General features: G+C 41.0%; 1 protein-coding gene across 3 annotated transcripts in view; it reads left to right on the top strand.

Moving 5' to 3' along the window:
* Positions 1–24,470, top strand: part of LOC140494622 (ran-binding protein 3-like) — a 103,804-nt gene that overhangs the window by 66,726 nt on the left and 12,608 nt on the right. For 2 of the 3 annotated variants that reach the window (XM_072594005.1, XM_072594004.1), the window contains 5 exons: positions 12,219–12,368; positions 19,447–19,556; positions 20,985–21,069; positions 21,571–21,706; positions 22,164–22,288. In XM_072594005.1, coding sequence (XP_072450106.1) covers positions 12,219–12,368; positions 19,447–19,556; positions 20,985–21,069; positions 21,571–21,706; positions 22,164–22,288 — 606 coding nt within the window. The remainder of the gene's footprint in view (positions 1–12,218; positions 12,369–19,446; positions 19,557–20,984; positions 21,070–21,570; positions 21,707–22,163; positions 22,289–24,470) is intronic. The other variant, XM_072594006.1, reaches the window with a different exon arrangement.

The raw sequence follows: 24,470 nt of genomic DNA, 5'->3' as shown, positions 1-24,470 counted from the left end.
GCACTGTGGATGAACACCAGCTCTCCCTTCCACTCCACCAAGGACATGCAGGTCCTGAGCTGAGTCCATTGTCAAACTCTAACCACCTGTTGCCTAGTGGAAGAACACCTCATCTTTCACCTTGGGACCCTGCAACCACAGTATCAATGTGGATTTCATTAGTTTCCTCTTTCCCCTCACCCTATCTTATCCCAGTCCCAAGCCTCCAACTCGGCACCACCCTCTTGACCTGTCCATCTTCCTTCCCACCAATCCGCTCCACCCTCCTCTCAACTTATCACCTTGCCCCCACCTTCATTTACCTATCACATTCCCAGCTACTTTACCCCCCACCCCAACCCTCCTCCCATTTATTTCTCAGCCCCCGGCCCACAAGCCTCATTTCTGATTAAGGGCTTTTGCCTGAGAAGTCAATTGTCCTGCTTCTTGGATGTTGCCTGACCTGCCGTACTTTTCCAGCACCACACTCTCGACTTGGATGGATGTATGTTAAAGTTTTACTGGTAGTGTGAAGGTCTTCACATTCAAAGGCAACAAGGTTTGCATGTTCTGTAATGTGAAATGTTCAGTATCTCTGTATCCTAGCAAACTGCTTACAAGTTGAATGGTTTTGTGTTTTTGTAGGCTCCAGAATGTCTCAGTTGTGTGTTCTGCAGGCTGTTGTTCCTTGTCTTTAGCTGAGGTGTTTGTGGAGGCCTTCCTTTAACTATACCTGCTAAACCCCTGTTCCAGACAATTGTCCCTAGGCTCGCAAGTTGCTTAGTCCATCTCAGCCAGAGAGCTCAGTGAATCTTAGTTCAAGTGTGTATTCCACAAACCTCTGTCCCAAGTTCAGAGGATTTTAGTCCAGGGTATCTGATGGGGATTTTTCTCCCCACCTTACAACTGAAACTACGCATTTTAATCACTGAATGCAGCATTTTCTGTGATGGTAACTTGAAACACTTGGAAATAATGAGATGTTGGCCTTGTTATTCCCATAGTTCCATGTTCCTGCCTGAAATGTCCATTTAAACAATAAACAACTTGGCATAATCAGGGCTATTTCTGGATAAAGACCATTAACATTTTTATATGAATGTATTTATCGTCCATTAATAATGTTGTCTATACCATTAGTACAAATGGTTAAAAACAATGACTGCAGATGCTGAAAGCCAAATACTGGATTAGTGGTGCTGGAAGAGCACAGCAGTTCAGGCAGCATCCAACGAGCAGCGAAATCGACGTTTCGGGCAAAAGCCCTTCATCAGGAATAAAGGCAGTGAGCCTGAAGCGTGGAGAGATAAGCTAGAGGAGGGTGAGGGTGGGGAGAGAGTAGCATAGAGTACAATGGGTGAGTGGGGGAGGAGATGAAGGTGATAGGTCAAGGAGGAGAGGGTGGAGTGGATAGGTGGAAAAGAAGATAGGCAGGTCGGACAAGTCCAGACAAGTCAAGGAGGCAGTTACTGAGCTGGAAGTTTGAAACTAGGATGAGGTGGGAGAAGGGGAAATGAGGAAGCTGTTGAAGTCCACATTGATGCCCTGGGGTTGAAGTGTTCCGAGGCGGAAGATGAGGCGTTCTTCCTCCAGGCATCTGGTGGTGAGGGAGCGGTGGTGAAGGAGGCCCAGGACCTCCATGTCCTCGGCAGAGTGGGAGGGGGAGTTGAAATGTTGGGCCACGGGGCGGTTTGGTTGATTTGTGCGGGTGTCTCGGAGATGTTCCCTAAAGCGCTCTGCTAGGAGGCGCCCAGTCTCCCTAATGTAGAGGAAACTACATCGGGAGCAACGGATACAATAAATGATATTAGTGGATGTGCAGGTAAAACTTTGATGGATGTGGAAGGCTCCTTTAGGGCCTTGGATAGAGATGAGGGAGGAGGTGTGGGCACAGGTTTTACAGTTCCTGCGGTGGCAGGGGAAAGTGCCAGAATGGGAGGGTGGGTCGTAGGGGGGTGTGGACCTGAGGGTAGTCACGGAGGGAACGGTCTTTGCAGAAGGCGGAAAGGGGTGGGGAGGGAAATATATCCCTGGTGGTGGGGTCTTTTTGGAGGTGGCGGAAATGTCGGCGGATGATTTGGTTTATGCGAAGGTTTGTAGGGTGGAAGGTGAGCACCAGGGGCGTTCTGTCCTTGTTACGGTTGGAGGGGTAGGGTCTGAGGGCGGGGGTGCGGGATGTGGACGAGATGCGTTGGAGGGCATCTTTTAACCACGTGGGAAGGGAAATTGCGGTCTCTAAAGAAGGAGGCCATCTGGTGTGTCCTATGGTGGAACTGGTCCTCCTGGGAGCAGATACGGCGGAGGCGGAGAAATTGGGAATACGGGATGGCATTTTTGCAAGAGATAGGGTGGGAAGAGGTGTAATCCAGGTAGCTATGGGAGTCGGTGGGTTTGTAAAAAATGTCAGTGTCAAGTCGGTCGTCACTAATGGAGATGGAGAGGTCCAGGAAGGGGAGCGAGGTGTCAGAGATGGTCCAGGTAAATTTAAGGTCAGGGTGGAATGTGTTGGTGAAGTTGATGAATTGCTCAACCTCCTCGCGGGAGCGCGAGTGGCGCCAATGCAGTCATCAATGTAGCGGAGGAAGAGGCATTTGGTTTTCAGCATCTGCAGTCATTGTTTTTACCTTGTTGATTTTAACCCTACTGCGAATCCTCTTGCAAGGATGCCTGCCTTGAAGAAGTTTTCCTCCTCTCTCTACAAGAATCTCAGGGAGTCCCTCTCCCACTGCAACTCCCAGGCCATTTCCTCTGCCCTGAAGCTCTTCAACCATGTTGTGAAACAAACTCGGTACCACAGCCACATTTACTGAATCAAATGTGAGGAAGCAAATGTGGCTGTGGTACCGAGTTGGTTTCACAACATGGTTGAAGAGCTTCAGAGCAGAGGAAATGACCTGGGAGTTGCAGTGGGAGAGGGACTCCCTGAGATTCTTGTAGAGAGAGGAGGAAAACTTCTTCAAGGCAGGCATCCTTGCAAGAGGATTCGCAGTAGGGTTAAAATCAACAAGGTAAAAACAATGACTGCAGATGCTGAAAACCAAATGCCTCTTCCTCCGCTACATTGATGACTGCATTGGCGCCACCTCGTGCTCCCGCGAGGAGGTTGAGCAATTCATCAACTTCACCAACACATTCCACCCTGACCTTAAATTTACCTGGACCATCTCTGACACCTCGCTCCCCTTCCTGGACCTCTCCATCTCCATTAGTGACGACCGACTTGACACTGACATTTTTTACAAACCCACCGACTCCCATAGCTACCTGGATTACACCTCTTCCCACCCTATCTCTTGCAAAAATGCCATCCCGTATTCCCAATTTCTCCGCCTCCGCCGTATCTGCTCCCAGGAGGACCAGTTCCACCATAAAACACACCAGATGGCCTCCTTCTTTAGAGACCGCAATTTCCCTTCCCACGTGGCTAAAGATGCCCTCCAACACATCTCGTCCACATCCCGCACCCCCGCCCTCAGACCCTACCCCTCCAACCGTAACAAGGACAGAACGCCCCTGGTGCTCACCTTCCACCCTACAAACCTTCGCATAAACCAAATCATCCGCCGACATTTCCGCCACCTCCAAAAAGACCCCACCACCAGGGATATATTTCCCTCCCCACCCCTTTCCGCCTTCTGCAAAGACCGTTCCCTCCGTGACTACCTGGTCAGGTCCACACCCCCCTACGACCCACCCTCCCATTCTGGCACTTTCCCCTGCCACCGCAGGAACTGTAAAACCTGTGCCCACACCTCCTCCCTCATCTCTATCCAAGGCCCTAAAGGAGCCTTCCACATCCATCAAAGTTTTACCTGCACATCCACTAATATCATTTATTGTATCCGTTGCTCCCGATGTAGTTTCCTCTACATTGGGGAGACTGGGCGCCTCCTAGCAGAGCGCTTTAGGGAACATCTCCGAGACACCCGCACAAATCAACCAAACCGCCCCGTGGCCCAACATTTCAACTCCCCCTCCCACTCTGCCGAGGACATGGAGGTCCTGGGCCTCCTTCACCACCGCTCCCTCACCACCAGACGCCTGGAGGAAGAACGCCTCATCTTCCGCCTCGGAACACTTCAACCCCAGGGCATCAATGTGGACTTAACAGCTTCCTCATTTCCCCTTCCCCCACCTCATCCTAGTTTCAAACTTCCAGCTCAGCACTGTCTCCTTGACTTGTCCGACCTGCCTATCTTCTTTTCCACCTATCCACTCCACCCTCTCCTCCTTGACCTATCACCTTCATCTCCTCCCCCACTCACCCATTGTACTCTATGCTACTCTCTCCCCACCCCCACCCTCCTCTAGCTTATCTCTCCATGCTTCAGGCTCACTGCCTTTATTCCTGATGGAGGGGCTTTTGCCCGAAACGTCAATTTCGCTGCTCGTTGGATGCTGCCTGAACTGCTGTGCTCTTCCAGCACCATTAATCCAGCCATTAGTACAAATGCCCCTGTAAAATTAATGTATTTCTCCATTGCATAACAAAGTACAATACATCAACCATATCCTTGTAACTTTTTCAATCTTCTTCTCTTAGTGCTCGGTTTCATAACACTTAGAGTACTACTGCAACTGTTAGAATCAGTGCAGCTGCAACCTGTTACAACTTCGTGTGTTCAGCAGAAAAGGGCCATCATTAGATGAATATTTGGAATGTAACTTTATTCACATTTAGCAAATATTGTGTAGGAACTGGCTACAGAAATAATTGAACTGAAAGAAGCCCTTCTGTTTGCTAAGGTTAACATTAAGAAGGAGGAGAAGCTCTTGGGGCACAGTCGCATTGTCTTTCTGAGCCAGAAGGTTTGGGTTCATGTCTCACCTGCAGTAGAGTTAAGGTTAGTCCTAACTGTTCCAGAGTTATCATTATATACCTGAACAGAATTTTCAAAATACCTGACATTAGTATGGGAAAAAAGCATTTGGAAATCATGTCACTTGACATTGAATTTTAGCAAATTTGAACAATCTCAACTCCTCCAACCTTTCCAATTTCAGATTTAGTAGAAGCAGCAAAAATGCTGATATTGGTCAGCCAACCATACCCAGGAGGTGGGATTTCAATTAAAATGTTTTTACTAAGACTGCATTTGCATTGTTTGTTTAATGGATTCAACTGTAGTCAGACCGATAACTGAAAGGTAGTGAGACCAGCAGCTTCATAGGGAAAACAATTGCCTTTGTAGCCCTGTTCCAGTTTCCAAACCATTAACCTCCTGCTTCTGTAGGAGACCCCTCTGGGTTAGGAAGAGTTTTCTCTGCTTGACTGAAAATTAAGCTTATCAAAGAGGGTGAGTTTTGACAGACTGGCTGGTGATGAAAGATGCTTTGCTGCAGTTCAAATTCTATAGTATTCATGGAGACCTTGACTTATAGATTTTCTGTTTGAAGTTCTGACCTGCTCCACCTCACATCACTATATTCCATTGCGATGAATACCACAACTCGTGGCTTAGACTTCTGACTCAAAACTCGAAGCCAGATATTTGAAAGTCAGTGATAGATCAATTAAATATTGATACAATGCATTTCATTTGATTATAGTGTTTCATTTTAACATGTACCAGAAGTAATCTGTAATATTTTTCTTGTATTGCTAAATTTTGACCAGTGTCTACAACATACAACTTGTATCTTCTCTAACTTAATACCTTCATGTCAATGCTAACCTGCACACTCAGTACTCATTCTGTAGCATGTGGCCTGAGCCTCTGTAGATGACAGACCAAATTTGCATGTATTTCTGGTCACTTTGCTTAAAATTAATCTTCTTCTTAAAAAAGTGTGTTTATCAAAAGCTGTGTTCCTCAGGTTTGATTGGAAGCAGCCATGTTGTCTGTGTACTGCTAACTAATCCTGGCCCTCATTGGTACAAAATGCGTAAGTGACTGGAATGTGACTACCATGTTTTAGATTGTAAGTTTACAAACATGCCTGTCACAAAGTTCCATGCAGTTTGGCAATGAGCAGGGTCTTCCAGTATTTTCTTTGCTGAATTTATAGTTGATCAGTGCCATTTAGCTTTGCAACAAATTCCTCTGCAGTTGGAAAGTTTCTGTTGAATTATTTAATTTGTGGTAATCTAATCAAAGTTGAGCAGTCATGTTTTTCTTAGAATTATACCATACATGTGCATGATAGTATATAGAAGAAAATACAGGGTCAGTGTAATATCTACACTGTGCGGTTTGCTGAAAATTAGTGACTAAGAATTCTAAAAATTTTTAAGTTGACAAAAGCAAAATGCTGCAGATGTTGGAAAACTGAAATGAATCATAAAATGCTAGAAATGCAAGTCAAGCAGAACCTGTAGAGAGAACAGCTTTTTTTTTAGGTGGTTGATGATCTTTGACTGGAATTTGAAGTCAGTTAGTTCATTGATATTTAACATTTGCAGATTAACCTGAAGAGTGAGAATCACATTTAGTTACTGGGCTTTTTCTTTATGCTAAGAGCTAGAATATATAATCTCTCCTTTCATTTTTAGCATGCTGCTAATTTTCTCAAATAGACAATTCGTCTGAAAAAGTTGTGAAATGCTTTTGAAAGTATGTCATGTTTGCATGGCTCTCGCAGTTGCGTGACTGTCAAACAATTGTTAACCAAGTTAAGTGCTGTTGTCGACGGAAGTTATGAAAGAGCTTGGCAATTTCATCTACTTTGTCTCTGACCCAAATATTGTTCTGTCTATTGTGTGAACAGAAAATTCATTGTCAAGAAGTATTTCTAGTTTTTCTCCTGCAAGTTCCTAAGAATGTGGAAGATCTCAATAAGCTTGCCTCTTATTCTTCTGAATTTCAATGAGTACAGGCTAACCTATTCAACATCTCCTCATAAGAAAGTCTCTCTGTACCTGGTGTCAGCATAGTGAGCCTCTGGACTGCCCCCAGTGCTAGAATATCTTTCCTTAGGTACGGGGCCCAAAACTCTACACTGTATCTCATATGTGGTATCACTAGTGTCTTGTGTAGTTTTATCAAAACCTCCCTATATTTTTAGTACTCAATTCCCTTTGAAATAAAGACCAACATAATCTGAGACCAACCTCTTGCTCCTGTGATCCTATTCCCAAAGCGTTGCTGACTGCCTAAATTTTCTTTCTTTACTTTGTGCTTGCTGATATTGTAGATGGTTTCCTCTCTTCAGGACTGTCTTTCAAAAGCTGCAGTCATTGCTGACTCTATTGTTTTCTTTCAAATTTTGAAGATGTTATGACCTTATCAGTTTGTAACCAGCTCTGCTGCATTTGATTCTCTTCAATGTGGTTTCTGCTGCTTCCACAGTACTTAAGTGGCCCTAACCAAAATCTGATGAGAGTCCCCTGTACTTGTAACCATAGTTCATTAGTTTTCATTGCTTTCCATAACACACTGCAGTATTTCACACAGTTGATCATGTCATATTTCTTTAACATCTCACTGGTGCTATCCCAAACGGTGAGACTTCTGGCAGTTGGATTCAGTGATTCAGTCAAATGGAGATATATCCAGCATGGTTTATTTTCCCATTCCCTATACTGTTGCCTCTGGATACTTTGAATGGTCTGTTCTTATCTTTGTATGGAACCCTTCCTTTAGATTGGAAAATTACACATCTCGATTCACTACTTAAGAAAGATCATAGAGGGAAACAAGGGAGTTGTGGACAGGTCTGAGATCTGTTGTGTCATTGTCACAATTTCTATTTAAGAATAGGGTGATGAAACACCTTGAACGGTTTTAGCTGATTTCAAGAAAGTCAGAATTGATTTATAAAGGATAAGTCATGACTGGCAACTCTGAATATTTTGAAGAAATAGCTCATGCTCTGGACAGGAGAATGTCTCTGGATATTATTTATGTAGAATTCCAAAGGACGTTTGATAAATGTCCTCATAAAATACAGTTAATTGTATTTGAAATTAAAAGGTTAGGCCATGATTTGTTGATGTTTTCAAGTTATTAAGAAGAATGCATTGAGGGAAATTATTTCTGTTCAGGAACCTGAATCTGGCTTGAAAATTTAAAGCCATTACTTTCAGGTGTAAAATTAGAAAATGTTTCTATGCTGAAAAGTTGGTAGAAATTTGGAACTCCCTTCTGCAAGTGACTACTGATGATATATCAATTGTTAATTTTAAAACTGAGATTGATAGGTTTTTGTTAATCTAATGTATTGTGGAATATGACACAAAGGTGGGTATTTGGAGTTGATTGGTTTTCTAATCTACCTTTAGATCAATCATGATCTCATTGAATAGCAGAACAGACTGGGGGTCTAAATGGTCTATTCTTGTTACTGTGACCACCTCTTCCTCAAAATTAAACATGCTGTGCCTTAGAAACATCATCTGAAACCATGGGCTGAACCTAACACCCAACACTACATCTGCATCACTTGCCCTTTTGATTGTGATGTCAAGCTGCTTTGTCCACATCAGTTTGAGCAGCAGTTTTCCCCAGCTAAATATTAAAACAACCAAAGGCTTAATCTTCATCTCCTGTCACAAGCTCTCTTCTATTACCATTGACTCCATCTTCCTGCCCAGTTGCTGTTTCAGGCTGAATCGTACTGTTGGCATCTTGGCATTCTGTTAGACAATAAGGTGAGTTTCCAGTTTTTCTCCAATTCTATCACTGAACCCACATATCTATATATTACATCATTGGCTAACTCTGCTGCTGAGATCTTTATTCACATTTTGTGTTGCCTCCAGGTTTGACTGTTGCGATGCTAATTCCTGGCAGGCCACTCCACCCTTTATCTTCCCGTGAGCTTCCTGCTCCAAATACCTGCCTCCGTCTCCCCTATCCTCCGTGATGTAAATTGGCCTACAAATGGATAAATTTAAAATGTCATTTTCATCCTAATTTCTGCAAATTCCTTCTGTCCCCTACCTATATTTCCCCTCCATCCAAAATTCTTTCTTTGGACACCTATTGTTCATTGCCTTTTTTTTCAGATCTCCTCCCAATTTTAAGGTTATTGTTAAAACCATTTTTTAAAATATCCCTTTTCTGAGCATTCATTTGGATTTGCATCGTTCTTTCAGTTTCCCACTGGCAAGTATATTAGAGCTTATTTCCAGCATTAATTGTGATTTATTGTTGTCTCAAGGGGGCCCTGCAACACTGGCTTTTATTTTCATTTTATCAAAAATTCTGGTTCCTGCATACAGGTAGCTATGGCATTGAAGGAACGTGTGGGAGAGCATTGAGTTACATTAATATACGTAGTTCTGATTGTCTATGGATGACATAATTCATGGATTTGGAGATGCCGGTGTTGGACTGGGGTGTACAAAGTTGAAAGTCACACAACACCAGGTTATAGTCCAACAGGTTTAATTGGAAGCACACTAGCTTTCGGACCGTGTCCTTCAGGTGGTAGTGGAGGGCTCAATCCTAACACACAAAGTTTATAGCAAAAATTTACAGTGTGATGTAACTGTGTGTTAGGATTGAGCACTCCACTACCACCTGATGAAGGAGCGACGCTACAAAAGCTAGTGTGCTTCCAATTAAACCTGTTGGACTATAACCTGGTGTTGTGAGATTTTTAACATAATTCATGGAAGCATTTAGGTGAGGAAAAGGGATGGTAGGGAGTGTCGCAATGGATCATTCAACTTTGGAGTAGTCATGCAGAGGAAGAAGGAGAACCCTTTGTTTTAATTGCACAGATTGAATTGTTACATTAAGTATGAAACTGCAGTTCCACAACGCAAAACTGCAATGGAAGGTGATGGCATATTCATGTGTATCAACTATGAAATACTTTAGGGCATCCTAAGGACTGGAAAAACACTGAATAAATGTGAGTTTATTTTTGCTTCCTTACATACCACCAAGGTCCAAGAGGATAGCATGGGATGGTGTATCATAGTCATTGTCACAGACTGTTGATTTGAGCAAGGTGAAAATATTCAAATTACAAAGGTTATAGCTCCTGTGATGCAGTGGTAGTGCCCCTACTTTGGAGCTATGAGGCCTAAGATTACATTCACCTGCTCCAGAGGTGTGCCATAACATGTCTGAACAAGTAGATTAGAAAATATATTTTTACAAGAAAGGATAACTCAGAACAGGGAAGTGAATAATACATTCAAAGGGGATGTTCAAGATGAACTTCAAAATAAGACAACTTGATAGCGTGTGTTTATCTTTGAGGCTGGGATAATGTAAGCATTGTTAAGAGGGTAATGGCAACACTAAAACAAATCAAGCCATTAGTGCCATTTTTCAAGCAGGAGTGAAGAAATGTAATTAAGCAATTAGGAATTGAGTGGGAAAGTTTTAAGAGAGCAAGAGGTGAATCTCATGAGATAAATTAGTTGAAAGAAGCTAGAATGAGTCAGGGGATGAATAAAAGGTTTCCAGTGAGATAGTAATTTGGGTAGTTTCAGTCTCTAAAGTTAAATTTTTGAGGAATTTATCTTGTCTTTTTTCAGGCAAGAGGGAGGAGAACTTTTAAGATTTTTCTTACAGAAAAGAGGAGTCGGGACTTCTCCTTACCCACCAGAATTATTCCTGTATCGACACACAATTTAACAACTAAAGGGGGATCTGATCATAAATAACGTATTGAACCAAACTTGACAGTGGATGACAATATCAGTCATGTGGTGATAGTGAGGACTGCAGATCCTGGAGAGTCAGAGTTGATAAAGTGTGGTGCTGGATAAAGCACAAGCAGATCAGGCAGTATCCAAGGAGCAAGAGAGTGGACGTTTTGGCCAGAACCCTCGAAATCAGTCATGTGTCAAGTGCTTTCAAGACTGTGATATAAGAGTGGCAAACTACAAGTGAATTTGTTGCAAGAAGAATTAAAGACAGTTTCCAAGAAGATAAACACTAACAATAATGGTGGATGGAGGGGAGGAGTATTTGGTAACAGTGGGATAAATTTTTTTTCTCCATTGTAAAAGATTTTGAGGTTGTTGGTAAGTTGGCAGGTGTGGTCTGGGGTGCAAGACTTCGTAACATACAAAGGTTTGGTCTCTATATGGCAAGTAATGTAAATATAGTACTGAAGGAGACAGGGAAGTCAGCAACTGGGTATCAGGGGTTTGAAAGTACTGAGATGAAATGACAACGTAGCATGAAAGAAGTAGAAAATAGGAGGAGGAGCTTGAAATCACAGTGGTGAGAATTTGAATGAGCCAAAGGTACATCAAGCCTTTCAGTCATATAGCATGTATAATAGCTGAAGAAATCAAGATGTAGTTTGATAGTATCACATTTAATTGCAAGCCAAACTTCTAATAGCTGCCAGATGTTTGTAGATTCAGCAATGTGATGTCATCTGGCTGAAGATGTTACAAGGTCGTTAAGCAGCTAAACTATCTGGAGATGTTGGTAGTCCAGGTTTTGAGGCTGGATGTGATTTAGAGGGTGTGGAGAAAGTGGTGACTAAGAGCAACCTAGTGAGCTTGAGATACTTTAGCTTTGGATTGTGTTTAGCCAACTTACCTGTTTCCTTGTTTGAGTGCCTTGATTGGGTATTGATGATCTTGGTGCTGCTGGAGTATACTTGAGAGCAGTAATGGAAAGTCGAGGGAATCACAGATGTGAACTTGTTTGTATCCAATCAAGGGTCATCATGGTTAGGCAATAAGTAAGAATCAGCTTGAGAAGTGATGGTGCAATGTTCTGGAAATCAGCAGAGCAGAATCTGTCAAGGAAGAAAGTGACATAATCCTGGGAGGCAGCACAGCCAAGCCAATCCTGTCCTTGTCCGATGACCGCAAATGCACTTTCTAGCAAGTCACTGGATAATGATCAGGAGTGGGAGACCTGGCTGATTATTTTTTTCTCTCCTCCCTAGCCCAGGGGAACTAAGGCCAATTGGAGCACCTGTACACCTGCTGCAGCTGAGATCAGCTAACTCAGGATAGACCAGGGAATCGAACCTTGGATCTTCTTGGTTGTATGGCTCAGTTCTACACTGGGCACTAGTTTACCAACTGAGCCAACGGTGGAACCATATCTTGAACTTTGGTACGCAACTATTTGTATGTCGAGGTTGACTGAATGAGGAAGAATGTAACATTCCTTTGTCTGTTAAAGCTCTTGTTTTAAGTGCAGATTAAATTTATAGTAATAATGATAGTGGAAGAACCTTTGAGGCAGTCACTCTTTTTGTTTGGCAAGGTGCCCCTGAAGTGGGGATTGGAAAGTTTGTTTATAAATTCTTATTGCCTGATATTTAGGTTACTTGTTTGTTTACTTAAAATTATTTCTCCATATTTCCAGGAGAATACAAAGTTAGCTGAATCATCAGAGTCCAAGAGCAGCTGTGAAGTAGATGAGAAGGAAGAAAAGTTGGATAGCCAGGAGCAACCCGAACAGCTTATGGAACAGACGAACTTCGTGTTTGGGGAAAATCTTCAAGACAGAGTGAAGGTTTATGTTATTCCACTTTTGAAAAGTCCACTTGTGGTGTTCAATGTTCTCACAACCCGTCCTGTAATATAGGCTTGCATAGAATAGTTTTGTTTTGGGTTCATATGGTTTGGTTAATTACTTTCCTGAGTCATTTATTTGTTTAAGCTTTTCCATTGTTTGATATTGATAGGTGAAGAGTGGAAGTGTTCAGTTAAGTGATTTAAACATACGTAATATGTATCTAACACTATAGCAAGAATCTATTTGAAAGTTTAGTGTATGGAAATGAAGCATCAGTCATGTTTATGAATGAATTGATGAACGATAATAAGAAATTGGAACAATTGCGATGAGTTATATAAAATGTTCCTGAATTACATGTCTTCTACATCAATGGCAGTAAGAATTTTAATTGTGAAAGGAAAGTTGGACCCTAGAAATCAGAGTAACTCAGAGATAAAGGACAACAAAGTACTAAAGAAACAAAGCTATAGTAATTTGTAAATTCAATGTTAGTTTATTAATAATATTTTTTCTATACTTACATTAAAAAAGCCATAGAGTTGCATTTGTAACAGGATGTATAAATCAAGAATGTTTACTAGATTAATAACTGGATTGAGTAGATTACCATACAAGGAAAGGCCAGATTGGCTAGGTCTGTGTGTTGTAGAGTTTGGAAGTGTTAGAAGTAACTTAACTGAGACATAAAAGATCCTGAGGGACTTGACCAGATGGATGTCAAAAGGATGTCTTTGGGTTGCACAATGGCTCTGGTTGGTGACTGTCTGTGTGGGGTTTGCATACTCCCCATGTTGCAAGGGTTTCCTCTCACAGTCCAAAGATGTGCAAATTAAGTGAATTGGCCAAAGTGTCCAGGGATGTGCAGGGTAGGTGGGTTAGTCACCTGGAAATGCAGGATGACTTGGACAGGGTAGAGGGCATGGGTATGGAAGGGATCCTCTTCGGAGGGTTACTGTAGATTCAGTGGGCTGAATGGCCCGCTTCCACACAGTAGAGATTCTATGATACTTGTGGAAGAATCTAGACTTAGTGTCATAGTTTAAATACAGGAAGTTGCCGGTTTAAGACGGGATGAGGAAACGCATTTTGTCTGAGGGTGGTTGAGAGTCTTTGGAATTTTCTTCCTTAAAAGGCAGTGGATGCAGAATATTTAAATATTTTTAAGGTAGAAATGAGTCTTATTCTTGAATATCACGGAGATGAAAGATTATCGGGATATGCAGGAATGTGAAGTTGAGGTGAAAATGAGATCATTTTTGATCATATTGAATTGCAGCGCAGGCGTGGTGGGCAGCGTGGCCTTATGTCATTCCTTGTTTGTATATTTGTAAGAGTAAGTAGTACGAGCCATCCAACTGCTGATGATACAAGATAGAAATACTCAACGGGTGAAAAGTAGTTTTAGACAGATGCTGGGAGATTGAAAATGAAAGGTCGCAAGCTTCTGATATCTGAATTTTCATTCATTGTCAGATATATTGGAGTAAATAGCTGTTTGCATGATGGTCAAATGATTCTTTCCTTATTCTATCAACAAGGATTTTGCTTTGGTGTACATTGTGGTGTCACAAGAAAGATACTATCAAAATAGAACAAGAACAAAGTTCCACTCTTTTAATACATTTTTCAATAACTTATTTTTCTAATTAGCCTTTTCAGCGAAGTTATAAACACACCTCTGGACACTACCACTGTGTCACAAGAGGGCCCCATTATGGGTGCATAACTGCTTATATTATATAGCTACCAGAGCCTGAGCACTTCCACAAAAGCAAAATACTTTAGGTACTGGAAAACTGAAATAAAACTAGAAAATGCTGGAAATACTCAGCAGGTCAAGTGGTAATTATGAAGAGAGAAGCAGAATAAATGTTTTAAGACCTTTTATTCAATGTTGGGAAATGTTAGAAATGCAAAACGTTTTGAACAAGTGAAAGTGGGATAAGGGATTGAAAAAACAAAAGGAAACATCTGTGATCGGGTTGAATGTGGGAGATATTAAATGACAAATAGCTGTTGTTGCAGAATTGGACTTTTTTATACAAAGTGATTAGAGTATGGAACGAATAGCCAGAGGAAGTGGTGGATGTAGGTACAGTTTAAAAGACATTTGGATAAGTATATGAATAAGAAAGGTTTGAAGGGATCTGGGCCAAATACAGGCAGGTAGGAATAGATTGGTTTGGGAACATGTCCGACATGGACTAGTCAGACCGAACGGCTGGTTTCCATGTTGTATGACTGAGAGCTAAAGGGAGTGGAAATGGGATAAAGAAAGAAACGCAGGATGTATTCAAGGAAGGTGTGAAAGGCAGAATAATGAGCTGCTGCCTTCCAAATGCAAAAGCAGTAGGAAAGATAGATTAAGGCAAAAGCATGCAGAGAAGGAAACAAAACAAAATGTAACCAGGGTCTGACATAGTTGGGATGCTAAATTGATTTTTAAAACCTGCAAAATGATTAATTCAAGTTGAGTTGCTGTTCTTTGAGTTTGTTGAATATCATTCTAGCACAGTAAAGGGCATGGGACGCGAACATTAGCAGGCCAGCAATATGAAACGGAGAACAGCAGTCTTGATCAAAACATTGGGAATTTTCATTGGAATGAAGAGCTTTAAGGGCAAGATTGTCAAAATAATAAAAAGGATCTGAGACAACGATGAAATATTGCTCCTCGTGATTTACTAATTAGTTTTAAAAAAAGGAATAAGAAGCATTATTTTTAGAAAAATGTGGAACAACTGAGGAGTGATTTTTCCCAGAGCTACTAAAGCATGGAATTCTTTACCTAGTGAGTGCTGAGTCAAAGATAATAACATTGAAAAAGTAATGCAATAAACAATTGAGTTGAAAGATTCTGGTCGCGTGTAGGAAATTAAAAGTAGATAGAGCAAGAAGTGCATGCATTATGTATCAAATGATTCTTTTAATTTCAATAAATATTGTGAATGCAGAATGAGTTTGTTAGTATCTGTAAAATAATCTAAATCGAAAGTTAATAGAACCAAAGAAAGTAAAATGTGGATGAAAGAAAAGAGGACAGCAGATTTAAGTTGAACAAGGATTTGGATGTGAATATAGGAGGTGTAGTTAGTAAATTTGCAGATGATGCCAAAATTGGAAAGTAGTGGACAGCAAAGAAGGTTACCTTAGATTACAATGTGATCTTGATCAGAAGGACCAATGGGCTGAGGAATGGCAGATGGAGTTGAATTTAGATAAATGCATGGTGCTGCATCTTGGAAAAGCAAATCCGAGTCAGACCTATATACTTCATGGTGAGGCCCTAGGGAGTGTTGCTGAAAAAAGAGGACTTAAAGTACTTTCCTTGAAAGTAGAGTCACAGGTAGATAGGATAGCAAGGAAGGCATTTGGTATGCTTTCCTTTATTGGTCAGGGTATTGAGTATGGGAGCTGGAAGGTCATATTGCAGCTGTACAGGATGTTGATTAGGCCACTTTTGGAATATTGTGTGCACTTCTGGTCTCCTTCCTATCGGAAAGATAATGTGTAACTTGAAAGGGTTCAGAAAAGATTTACAAGGATGTTGCCAGGGTTGGAGAATTTGAGCTATAAGAAGAGGCTGATTGGATTGGAGCTGTTTTCCCTGGAGCACCAGAGGCTGAGGGGTGACCTGGTAACGGTTTATAAAATCATGAGGGGCATGAATAGGGCAAATAGACAAACCCAAGGAGTTGAGAACAACAGGGCACAGGTTTAGGGTGAGGGGGAAAGATTATGAAAGGGAACTAAGGGGTAACCTGTTCACACAGAGGGTGGTGCATGTATGGAATGAGCTGCCAGTGGAAGTGGTGGAGGCTGGTACAATTGCAACATTGAAAAGGCATCTGGATGTGTTAATGACAGGAAGGGTTTGGAGGGATATGGGCCAAGTGCTGGCAAATGGGACGAGATGAGGTTGGGATATTTTGTTGGCTTGGACGAGTTGGACTGAAGGGTCTGTTTCTGAGTTGTACGTCTCTACGATTCTAAGGATATTTTAATCTAAATTTATCTGAGGTTAGGTGAATTATGAACATAGGCATGCTGAAAATAAGTGACAGTTGTCATTCACTGCCGCAGAAGGCTGCAGAGGCCAGGTGTTTAAGACTGAAGTAGATAGGTTCTTGATTGACAAGAAGATCAAGGGTTACTGGGAAATGGTGAGAGAATGGGGATGAGAAACTCATCAGCCATGATTGAATGGCAGAACAGACTCTGGCTGAATGGCCTAACTTCTGCTCCTGTGTCTTATGGACAGATGGTTTACAGAGATCCATTTGAGGTAATGGAAAGGCATTAAAAGAACCTTATTTTCATTTCTTAGTTATCTTTCCTATGTTTTGTGGAAGAGGATGCATTGTGCGTGTAAGCATCCAGGTAAAAATAAAGGAAGTTCATATTTTGCATTGACTTTTTGCATTTTTGACCAAGGGCCCAAACTCGGTGTGGAGCTGTCTTTTGTATTTGTGCTCGAGTTTTTATATGCTGTAATTTTTCTCCTTTCCACGTTTCACAGTTCCTTGCTGTTTGTGTCTGTACCTTTCCCTGAACCTTTTTACCAACTCTTGTGCAGTTCTGTGAAATTTGTTCAAATTCCAGAAGTTTACATTCAAGCTTCCACTGAGAAAGTGGACACAAAGCAATACAGATAGTTCGTCTATAACGCAGTGGTTGCATTCTTGTGCAATCCCTCGCTATAAAAAACCTCACAATAAAAACAGCACTTAAAGTGTTGGTGATTCAATCGCATTATGGCCAACACACGTTTAAAAGTTCACACTTTAGAAACAGCGTCCCTATTCATCAATTGCGTTGTAGCCATTTTGTGTTGACGAAACATGCATTATAGCAGAATGACCTGCATGTACTTTGTCCAACACAATAGGAGTTAAGATTCAGCACAGCTGCAGCCAGAGAGGAATATCACACTTCATTTAGTAGTCTCTTGAAATAATTATAGTAATTTGATCCTGGAAAAATTGGGCTTGTAATTGTCCAAGTTCCTGTCGTTAGTGTAGAGGTAGGTCATGAAAATAATTGTGTGTTGGGAATGCTTCTCTCCTAACTTTAAGTAGACTAAAGGACATGAGAAACTTCTGGACCCTATAAGTGCACTAGGAATGAAAATGTTGGCAATACAGTGGCTATACCCCTCATAAAAGGGAAAATTGTAAGCGTAGCAGCAAAGTAAACTTATTGTTCACATTGGAGTAGTACTATGTTTTGATATTTTACATTTGGAGATCATGATGCAATATATGGCTCAAGCTACCTCTCACCCAGCCAGACTCAGCAAAAGCATAAGTGCTGATTGCAAGGGGGAAGATTGCCTTGTTTAATCAGCGCAACCAATTTGAAAGAGGCAGAGAGGACAAGACACCAGACCTGAATACTAAGAGTTTAGATTTAGACTTTATTGTCTCGGGTACTCAAGTACAAAAATATAGGAGTACTGTGAAAATTTTTTTTATATTCGCCACACAGCGCCATCTTAGATACACAAACTTAAGAATAAGGTAGAAAGAGATAAGGAGCGAAGTTAAAAAGCTATATATTACAGTCACTCTTAAGATAGCGTTTTTAAAAAAAAGATAAAGTTAAGAGTTTATGGATTCTAGCTGAATAAGATAAATGATGTACAGTCGACTTGTCAAATGTATGAAGCATATTTTCACCTTGAATTTATGTGGAGAGTTACTATAATGATGATTCCTAATCTCTGAAATGTTAAAATATGAAAAACTGCTTGAGGAAATTAAACTTGCTTTATTTGAAAAGACTCCATGAAGTTTTCTTAATAACAACGTGAATTCAAAACTGCCTCCAGCAAGTAGTTCACTACAGTAGAATTTTAATACTAAGGGACCTGAGTTATAAAAGTATAAAGAAAAAATGTACAGCCATTTTACCAAATTCCTGTGCTGGGATTTATGCTTCATCCTTCTGTCATCCCTTTGACAATTCATATGGGATAGTTTCTTGAAGGGAGCAATATTGAAAGAATGGGATTGATATCAAACTAAAATTAGGTTTGTTGGGATTTTCTGTTCCTGAAAGTTCTTTTGTTCTGTAAAAGATGTTTCTTGGAATGCTAGCAGAGTCCTATAAAATATTCATAATCAAAATTTGTACATTGAACCATCATGCCAGCCCTTTCGCTCCTTTCACCAATCCTACAATGCCACCCTCATTCTATTCTTTCACTACTGGCCATCTGATGCCATCCTCTCCCTCCCAATCTGCCAATGCTAATTGATGCTTTACTATTCCAGCTTTCCCATCCAACCCCTCATTGCTATTTCTCATTCCTTCCTTTGCTATCCCATGATCCTAAATCATCTCAATCTTTCTGTACCACTCCTCCCTTCTATTCCTTCTATCCCCATTCCAAGCCATTTCATCCTTTCCTCACATGCATTTTCTCCCCAGTGCCCCAAAGCCAACATACACCAGTGCTTTCCCTTCTTCACAGCTTATATGCTGTACAACACCTCTTCAATTTCCCCCACCATCCCAAAACAGCCTAGGTGTAGTTTGGTCCATATTGCCGTATACTGTTGTTTTTCTCATCCAGGATAGCGCAACTCCCACTCCTCTTGAACTGCTGTCATAATAGTTCTTCCCTGGGGTAACTTTGTAACTGAGCTTTCCTTAATTGATGTTTTTTTTCAAACAGTTCCACTCCCTCAACCTGCCACAAAACTATTAGCAGAAGCTTGTGAATCAATTGCTGTGGACCTCTGCACATCCCATATGCCTTCCTGCCACTGCAGGTCACTAACAGATCAGAAAAGTGCAAATAGTCAAAAACAAACCTCTCACTCCTAATACAGAAAAGTTAGTTTTCAGTTTTACTTTGTTTTGAAATTAGCAGCTTGTTCTGAAGCTCGATAACTTAAATATTTAGAAAGTAAAATTCACCTTGACTTTTTCTATCTATTATGTAACACTCAGTAAAAACTAGAGAGTGTCGAGAGACTGGCAAGACCAGCTGATGGTGTTGGGAATTTGTAATAGAGATGACCCATATTCTAGTTTGTGCATATCTGTTATATGTGATATGTTGCAGATGATGGAGGGCAGTGATTTCACATGTCCTCTGAAGCAAAGTTCTGCGGATGGAGAAACATTGCCAGCAACCAACTACTTCCTCCAGTACATCAAACAAAACACGGCAAAGTAAGTGGCTAAATTTAATTATTCATATAGAATCAGTAAAACCTGGAACTTCCAACTCCAGGACTGCCAGGGACAATTGATAACATGTTGTTAGTTCTGTTTAGAAATGAGGTTTGGATGTTCTTTAAGGGCATCTAAGGGCATTTGTAAAGAATATTGTCTTTGTCCATGCACTTCAAACTTACCTAAGTGATAAAGATGTAGTTTTGCAGTGTTTCTCAAGTTGAGTAATAGTTAACTCCTTTTATCACCGATTTTAGTCTTTCTCAAGTCTGTTGATGTTCTTAATGTCAGTATCTGAAATTTGAGATTGCCAGATTCTCATCTTGGTAAGGCTGTCTTTGGGGCGATAAGTTTTCTTTTATTGTCGAAAGCTCTTACCCCTAAGTGATGTTACCAAAATCCAAGTATCAACCTTGACCTTATTATGAGAGTGAACTTAGTCATAGTCATAGAGATGTACAGCATGGAAACAGACCCTTCAGTCCAACCTGTCCATGCCAACCAGATATCCCAACCCAATCTAGTCCCACCTCCCAGCACCTGGCCCATATCCCTCCAAACCCTTCCTATTCATATACCCATCCAAATGCCTCTTAAATGTTGCAATTGTACCAGCCTCCACCACTTCCTCTGGCAGCTCATTCCATACCTGTATCACCCTCTGTGTGAAAAGGTTGCCCCTTAGGTCTCTTTTTATATCTTTCCCCTCTCACCCTAAACCTATGCCCTCTAGTTCTGGACTCCCTGACCCCAGGGAAAAGACTGTGCCTATTTACCCTATCCATGCCCCTCATAATTTTGTAAACCTCTATAAGGTCATCCCTCAGCCTCTGACGCTCCAGGGAAAACAGCCCCAGCCTGTTCAGCCTCTCCCTATTGCTCAAATCCTCCAACCCTGGCAACATCCTTGTAAATCTTTTCTGAACCCTTTCAAGTTTCACAGCATCTTTCCGATAGGAAGGAGACCAGAATTGCACTCAAGATTCCAACAGTGACCGAACTCATGTCCTGTACTGCCACAACATGACCTCCCAACTCCTGTACTCAATACTCTGACCAATAAAGGAAAGCAAAGCAAATGCCTTCTTCACTATCCTATCTACCTGCGATTCCACTTTCAAGGAGCTATGAACAGGAGAAATTTAGAGTCAGATCAACTGCAGCAGGTTCAAAGGGCTGAAGGTTTACTCCTTTTAATTTGTATGTTCTTCCACTAAATATTGAGCCTGATTCCCAATCCAATACACTTCCTAACTCTTCTAGAAAGAGTTTGACAACATTAATTAAATGTATCTGCTCTTCCCTCTGCAATTCTTCAAATGTGTAGTTCTTTGCACTTAACCATGCTGATTGCACCTGATATATTTCTGCCCAATTTGTTGGATATTATTTATATATTTATTTATTTTTATCTGTCAACTACAGTCTGTTGGACTCTGGAGAAAATGCAGATAGTAACGCAAGAAGTGCCAAGTTTGTGTTTGGGGAGAACATGAGTGAGCGGGTATTGGTGAGTACAGCAAATTAAACATTTAATTCGTATATCCTCTTCACTTTGTACCGATTATTGCAAGATGGCAAGTGTCAAGTAGAAGACAGTCACTAACATATATAACTTGACATATTTGGAGTAGATCTGTTGAATAGTTTGAAGATTTTTAGTAGCTTAACATGGTATGGACGTTAATTGTTGGCTGACAGGTTGTAATCATTTGCTATATTTGAATATAGATTGTAATATGGTTTGGAGATGCCGGTGTTGGACTGGGGTGTACAAAGTTAAAAATCACACAACACCAGGTTATAGTCCAACAAGTTTAATTCGAAGCACACTAGCTTTCGGAGCGCTGCTCCTTCATCAGGTGGTTGAAGGAGCGGCGCTCCGAAAGCTAGTGGGCCTTCCAATTAAACCTGTTGGACTATAACCTGGTGTTGTGTGAATTTTAAGATTGTAATATGGTAGCGAAGAGATGATCAGTAATATACCTAGAATTATTCATTATATTTACAGAGCTTACCACGAGCAGGTGATGTGAGCATTGAAAGCAACAAAGAGCAGCTATTTGGAGAAAATGTACCTGTTCCATCAGGATCTCTTCCTGAACCATTACCGGAAGCTACACCTGAGAAAGCTACTGACTGGTTAGGTATGGGATATTATTCGTAGTTCCACCAGCCTTTCATAAAAACAGAAACTACTGCAAATACTCAGCAGTCCAGGCAGGGCTTGTGAAGAGAAGAAAAGATTTTAGTTGATAATATTAATCAGAACACAAGTTATTATTGACCTGAAGTGTCAATTCTACTTTTAACTTCAAGCTGCTCTCTGACCTGCTGAATATTTCCAGCATTTTGTTTTCATTTCAGTTCCTCAACGTTTACAGTATTTAGTTTTAGTTTCCAGACCTTTAACACAGTATATTTTATATGCTAGCATTGTAGGATTTTAATTTGTTTTATGGAGTGGTGTGAGCACAGATCATTGCTGCATTTATTTATGGAACAAAGGTTACTGCATTTGAAAACTGAATTGGTGTGGAGCATTATGGGGTCCAATGAAACCTCAAATATATGCAAGGAGTAATTATCTTTGTTTAATTCTAGTAAACAATGTGACTGAATCACTAGAGGAATCAGCAGCTGCTTACACCAAAGCAACAGCCAAGAAATGCTTGTTGGAAAAGGTGGAAGTTATCACTGGTGAAGAAGCTGAGAGTAATGTGCTACAGGTATGTGATTTAAAACTCCAGAAAACCTGTTATTTGCATTTAATTTGACTAATTCTTGATTAGTGCTGTCCATTCTACTCAATTGTCTCGATTACATTTTATTTGTTTTTTTAAATAATCTCTCTCTTTGTAGCTGTCCTAGAAATCTTTTTCCAAGATTACTTCTGAGAAATATAAAAGTGGCAAATGGCTGTTTAGGTCTTCAAGTGAACAGAAATAGTTCAAATAGCTCATTGACTCTCATTTGCAATTTTGTTGGCCAAGGCAGGTCTTACTATTTTAACCCCAATCACCTTCCCCTATTCCATTTCCCTTCATATTAGGTACTTGTTTAGTGTTTAAAATGTTTTCTTTTAAGAGTTTGATTCCATGTAAGATTAATGTTAGTCTCAAGTATCTACTACTTATCAACCATCTGTGGTAACACGTCTGAATTTTTGTTCGATTATTTTGTCATCTGTCCCAGTCCATTCTTCGGCTTCGCTAAGAAGTTGCAACATGTTGTAGTATTGCCTGTAGTTCTTGGTAAAGTTCTCCTGAAACTCTAGGAGACCTCTTCAAATTTCCACTGAGTTTTAGAGATCTATATAGTCGGTGCTGAAATCTTGAGCTTTCAAATTTTATCCATTTTTATTTTATTGAGGTAATCAATGCGTTAGGGTGATCATCTTTCTTCTGTAAATATTCAAGTCCAGATCATGCGTCTTGTAGGTTCTGGCTTGTGTTTTCTATTGGTACACATGCTAATTTAGATAATCATTCCTAAATATTTTGCTCTCATTATTTAGTGTTACATGTTTATCTTGAGAGCACCAGTCATCTGTATGGTGTAGGATAAAATGCTTTTGATGCACTTGGACCTTAACTTTCACTAGAAATAATGAGTTATCTGGTTCTGTTGATATCAATGTGAAGTCTTGAGACAGTCATTAAATTGAGATGTATATACATTGAGATGTATAACACGGAAACAAACCCTTTGGTCCAACTCGTCCATGCCGACCAGATATCCCACCCCAATCTAGTCCCACCTGCCAGCACTGGCCTACGTCCCTCCAAATCCTGGTCCAACTCGTCCATGCCGACCAGATATCCCAGCGCAATCTAGTCTCACCTGCCAGCACCTGACCTATATCCCTCCAAACCCTTCCAGTTCATATAGCCATCCAGATGCCTTTTAAATGTTGCAATTGTACTAGCCTCCATTACTTCCTTTGGCAGCTCATTCCATACACATACCACCCTCTGCGTGAAAATGTTGTCCCTTTTATATCTTTCCCCTCTCACCTTAAACCTATGCCCTCTCGTTCTGGACTCCCCCACCCCAGGGAAAAGACTTTGTCTATTTGTCCTATCCATGCCCCTCATGATTTTATTAACCTCTATAAGGTCACCCCTCAGCCTCCAACCCTCCAGGGAAAATGGCCCTAGCCTAGTCAACCTCTCCCTATAGCTCAAATCCTCCAACTCCGGCAAATCCTTGTAAATCTTTTCTGAACCCTTTCAAGTTACCCAACATCTTTCCGATAGGAAGGAGACCAGAATTGCACACAAGATTCCAAAAGTGGCCTAAACAATGTCCTGTACGGCTGCAACATGACCTCCCAACTCCTGTACTCAATACTCTGACCAATAAAGGAAAGCATACCAAACGCCTTTTTCACTATCCTTTCTACCTGTGACTCCACTTTCAAGGAGCTATGAACCTGCACTCCAAGGTCTCTTTGTTCAGCAACATTCCCCAGGACCTTACCATTAAATGTATAAGTCCTGCTAAAATTTGCTTTCCCAAAATGCAGCACCTCACATTTATCTGAATTAAACTCCATCTCCCACTTCTCAGCCCATTGGCCCATCTGATCAAGATCCTGTTGTAATCTGGGTAAACTTCTTCACTTCCACTACACCTCCAATTTTGGTGTAATCTGCAAACTTACTAACTGTACCTACTTATGCTCACATCCAAATCATTTATAGAAATGATGAAAAGTAGTGGACCCAGCATCAATCCTTGTGGCACTCCACTGGTCACAGGCCTCCAGTCTGAAAAACAGCCTTCCACCACCACCTTTGAGCCAGTTCGGTATCCAACTGGCTAGTTCTCCTTGTATTCCATGAGCTCTAAACTTGTTCACCAGTCTCCCACAGGGAACCTTGTTGAACGTCTTACTGAAGTCCATAT

Source organism: Chiloscyllium punctatum, chromosome 24 (genome assembly GCF_047496795.1).
Source record: "Chiloscyllium punctatum isolate Juve2018m chromosome 24, sChiPun1.3, whole genome shotgun sequence".
Taxonomy (NCBI): Eukaryota; Metazoa; Chordata; class Chondrichthyes; order Orectolobiformes; family Hemiscylliidae; genus Chiloscyllium; species Chiloscyllium punctatum.
This window is presented reverse-complemented; position numbering and strand designations above follow the sequence as displayed.